At 35.9% G+C, this 4882-nt stretch overlaps 1 protein-coding gene across 2 annotated transcripts; it reads left to right on the forward strand.

Annotated features, from left to right (window-relative positions):
- Positions 1-517: 517 nt before the first annotated feature.
- On the forward strand, positions 518-3557 carry LOC114194396 (protein NTM1-like 9). 2 transcript variants are annotated; one of them, XM_028084585.2, is made up of 6 exons: positions 518-948; positions 1368-1645; positions 1746-2042; positions 2151-2429; positions 2554-2925; positions 3021-3557. In XM_028084585.2, exons 1-6 carry the CDS (start codon positions 747-749, stop codon positions 3282-3284), a joined length of 1692 nt encoding a protein of 563 aa, XP_027940386.2. In that variant the 5' UTR covers positions 518-746; the 3' UTR covers positions 3285-3557. The 2 variants fall into 2 exon arrangements, with proteins under 2 accessions (XP_027940386.2, XP_027940384.2); XM_028084583.2 differs by having other exon boundaries at positions 520-948; positions 2148-2429.
- The last annotated feature ends 1325 nt before the right edge of the window (positions 3558-4882 follow it).

The following is a 4882-nucleotide window of genomic DNA, read 5'->3' on the forward strand; positions in this document are numbered from 1 at the left end:
AAAGTAACAAGAACACAGTTCAAAGATAATCTCTACCCTAAAAGGAAGAAGAAAAAAAGCAACAATATTTCCACACTCTAACAAAGCTGCAACTTGAGATAAAGAAACCAAAAAAATCTAGATTAATATAATAAATTGTTTATGCCATAAAGAACATAATTAATATAAAAAATAAAGTTAATATAATTTTTTTTTCTTGAATGAAGAGAGGTGAAAAAGTAATAAAAAGAAACGGTGACGTGGGTGTTAGTGGACGTTGTCGTTTTGTGTATACTACAAGTCTTTCTTCAATCCAAAAACTTGAAACGCCTCTTCCACTTGTTCACACTACTGCTGCTAAGTAACTCTCGTTTCCTTAATCACCAAGACAACTATAGCCACCGATGAATGCCACGTGTCGTCATCTCGTTCGGTACTTCTTTTCCCACCAACTACCATTTCCGGTTTTACCCTCACTCGCCACTCTCACGGCTTCGACAACTACGTTGTATTCAGCGCATATACGAGGAATTTATATTCACACACAATAATATGTAACAAAAATAACTCACCCGTCATCCACCTTCACTTTCCGAGCAACTTCCTTTACCTTTCACGACGGAAAACTCAAAAAAGCTCCTAAATTCCCCAGAATCCCTACGATTCTCACTTCATTTTCTTTCACCTTATTTATCTCCAAGTTTTCTCCTTTCTCCTCTTTTTCTCTCTCTTTGCCTTCTGGGCCTTCTCTAAACTTGCTTCACCTCATGGGTGCCGTCGTGGAGTGTTACCCGCCGCCGCGTACGGCGGTGCTGTCTCTCAATACGCTGCCGCTGGGCTTCCGTTTTCGTCCCACCGATGAAGAGCTCATTGATTACTACCTGCGCTCGAAGATCAACGGAAACGGGGACGATGTTTGGGTTATCCGTGAGATTGATGTCTGCAAATGGGAGCCTTGGGATTTGCCTGGTATTTTCTTTTCCTTATTCTGTCTGGAAATCTTAGTTGGGGTTTTGTGAAATTGGGAAAGTTTTAGTTTTTTTGCTTTACTGGTATTTTTGTGCTGTTGATGGGTTAGTTCTTTCTTTTTATGATGCTTCTTTTGAACTAAAATTAAGTACTGCTTTTGTTGTTCTGTAATCATCGTCAGCATTTTATCTTGTTGATTAGAAGAGGGTTTAAGGATGAAGTGTGGATTTTAATTGGAGATCAAATTTCTACGGTAGTGTATTTAAGCTTGGTTCTAATTTTGAGGAAGAAAGGTTGTTTTGAAGTGTTAGATATGGAATTAGTGGTAAACATTGATGTGGAAAGTGGCTATGGTGTTTGATTTGCTTATATTGTTCGTGGTTGTTGGGTTTTGTCGGGGTGGGGTTTGTTTGCTGTAGATTTGTCAGTGGTACGGAACAAGGATCCAGAGTGGTTCTTCTTCTGTCCGCAGGATCGGAAGTATCCCAATGGGCACAGGTTGAACCGAGCTACGAACCATGGGTATTGGAAAGCAACGGGGAAGGATCGAAAGATTAAGTCTGGTTCTGCTTTGATCGGAATGAAGAAGACTCTTGTTTTCTACACGGGTCGTGCACCGAAGGGGAAGAGGACCAATTGGGTTATGCATGAGTACAGGCCTACCCTGAAGGAGCTCGATGGTACCAATCCTGGACAGGTCTACTCTTATCTCCTACTTTTGTTGTTTCCTATTTTTGCTTTTCATCTTTGTTATCATGTTGCTGACATTTTAATCTGGTTGATTTGATTAATCCCAGAATCCATATGTCCTCTGTCGGTTATTCAAGAAACATGATGAGAGTCTTGAAGGTTCAAATGGTGAGGATGTGGAGCGGACTGCTTCGACCCCTATGACTGCCAATCACTCTCCAGATGAAATACAATCTGATTCATCTCTGGATCCAGCATCTTCCTCGCAGATCACTGAGGGTGAAAAGCCGCTAACAGTTATCCATGAGAACTCTGAGGAAGCAATATCCAACATTGTAACTCCACTTGACTCCCATAGTGATGGATGTGGTGCACAAAATCAAATTGTAAAACCAGCTGTAGAGGTTAGAGTTTTTTTTCATCTATTGTTTCTTCCTTTCCCTTGATTTCACTCAAAACTTTGAATTTGTTGGTTTACTAACTATACTCGATGATGTTTACAACTGCAGCAGGATCAGGCATTTAACTTTGAGGATTTTTATGACCCAACAAAGCAGCAATTATTAGATGACAAATTATTCTCCCCAGTCCATGCTCATTTCCCACCAGAAATTTACTACCAATCTGAACTTCAGTATGGTACAAATGACAATATGTCCGATTTTTTCGACTCGGTTAACTGGGACGCCATCTCCTATGATACTAGCAGTCTTGAGCTAGGTTCATCCTTCCTCAATGTCAAGGACAATGGATCTGGCAGTGACTCAGATGTGGAAATGGCCAATATGACGGTGAGTAATAGTAATAGTAATAACTCCGATTGCTTTTTAGTTATTCTAGATTGCTGCAATCAAAATTTCTTGTTTAGTGTTCAAACACCCAATGGCAACTCTAACCCGTTTTTTGCTGCTGCAGAATCTGCAGGCATTACATGGTTATCCTAAGGAGGAAGTTGAGCAGAAGAGCAGCAATGTAGGATTATTTCAGAACATTCCTCAGATGGTTTTCTCAAACGATGGTTCTATGGGCCAGGTGGATGATCCGATCAAGAATATTGGCCAACCAAGAGACTTTGATACGTTTGTTAATGGTGATACTGGAATCAGAATAAGACCTCGTCAAGGACGAAATGAACAGCCAAACATGAATGGAATGGTACTACAATCACAAGGCAATGCACCGAGGAGAATAAGATTACATGTCGACCGACAGTTTGCTTCCGCGGCGAAAGATGGAAGCTTTGCTTCTGCCCCAGAAGACCATAATCCAAAAACCACCATTTCTAGGGTAAGCAGTTTCTTTATTTAAATTACATATCTAACTCAGTTGTTTGTGACTACAACATGTATTGAGTTGAGACTTTTGTGTTCCTGTTTTTGCAGGAGTGGAATGGTTCAGAAAACCATGCTACCGATGAGAGCTGCAGCAGCAGCAGCTCTAGTGATGTGGATGAAGCAGAGAAGGAATCTGCTGAGTCATGTGATGTTGCAAGTGCAGAATTCATCTCAAAAGAGAGCCGAAGGGGGCATCACAGTTCAAAGGTTTCGTCTAACTGTGGCATGTGGTCTTGTGTTCTTGCAGTTTCTGCAACAGTGTTGGTTTCAGTAACAGTGATTGTTAATATATGGGGTTATGTGAGATCTTAAACAGCTTACAAGTAGTAGTTGTTCATTACTTTTGTGCGGAATTTGCCTCCATTGCTTTTTTGGCCAGTTAAGGAGGTGTGTAGGATTGACTTTTCAGAGACATGTTGATAAGAATGTAAAATATGTATGTGCATATGTATGTAATGAAGTAGTCATTGCAGAGTATGGTAACGTAGCTGTCTGGTTTGAGAGACACATGTTGCTGCAGTTAGATTCACAGTTTAACTGCTTCCATTTTTGTTGAGGTTAAGGTTAGTTTTTTTTCTTTTCCCACTTGGTTTTGTTAGTCATTTATTCCCATGATGTTTTGTTGTATCTCTTTTTGGCCATGTTAGAAGAAGATTCTAAGTTAGCTTTTCATAAACTACCGGCCATCTTAATCCATAAAATTGTTTTTCTTTCATGAAAATTAAGTGTTATTAAAGATATATCATTTAAATGCAATTTAAAAAATATAAATTATTTATTTCTATGCTTAAATTTTGGTTAAAGGTTAAAATTTAAACGTTGTATTTTCAATGGGTTATAGCATTTGTATAAATATCTAAGAACATTTTTATTATAGTTTAATTAATGCAACTAATTATTTCTATCAGAGCTTAAATTCAATTAAAGATACACAAGTTTATCTTTATATGTTTAATTGTAAAGATCAAATCCTTGGTAGAATAAGCATACAAATATTTTACTCAAATTAATTGTTGCAAGAACTTTACAATTTTACTTGAAAACTATCTTGTTAATCATTTCACTTTCATTCCTTTAAATTGAAAATCTAGATATTACTAATCTAAACAAAAAAAAAATCATAACTGATATTTACTTTAAATTAAAATATTTATTTTTCAAATAATTATGTATCTATTTTTCTACAGCAATATTATTGAAAATTCACTCATTACAGTTTTTTTTTTTTTTTTTCATTTTCAATTCCTAATAGTGTAAGAAACCAAACACTTCCTTGTGTGAGATGGTGATAATAACAACAAACATGTTATTCTAATTTAATTTGAAAACGCTAAGAAAAAAACTTATTGAAAGTTTGATATTTTTCCGCAGAGATTGTGACCATGATACCTCAACAGATATAAGCATCTGTGTACTTTAAATCAAATATGAAAATGTTGATGGACGAAAATAACTTAATGGAATGGATGAAAAGAAAAGTCACGACAAAAAACAGCGAAAAGAAACAAAATAATCAACTCAGATGTATCCATCAATCAAAAACGAGTTTGGTGCTATTTCTAGATAAACACGTATTACTTGGTGTTATTACATTTATTTTTTTAATAATAACAACCTAGCTTTTAAACCGTTCATGAACACATCATTAACCAACCTTACAAGAATAATAACAACTTTTTATACTTTAGAAAAATATAGTAATCAAACTTGTTAATGTTAAAGCTTCAAAATAAAATCAAATACTTTTACATTCAATTTTACTTATCATTGTCTTGAATATATTATCAGGATAGATTCTCATACCATACGAACAACTAACTTTAAGTTTAATTGATTATTTTATGAGATAAAAATTGACTTAGTATCTAACTAATACGAAATATTTAACAAAAAACTTAGGTAATCATAAT

Source organism: Vigna unguiculata, chromosome 8, assembly GCF_037176805.1.
Source record: "Vigna unguiculata cultivar grain cowpea cultivar isolate G323 ecotype 2 chromosome 8, ASM3717680v1, whole genome shotgun sequence".
NCBI lineage: Eukaryota > Viridiplantae > Streptophyta > Magnoliopsida > Fabales > Fabaceae > Vigna > Vigna unguiculata.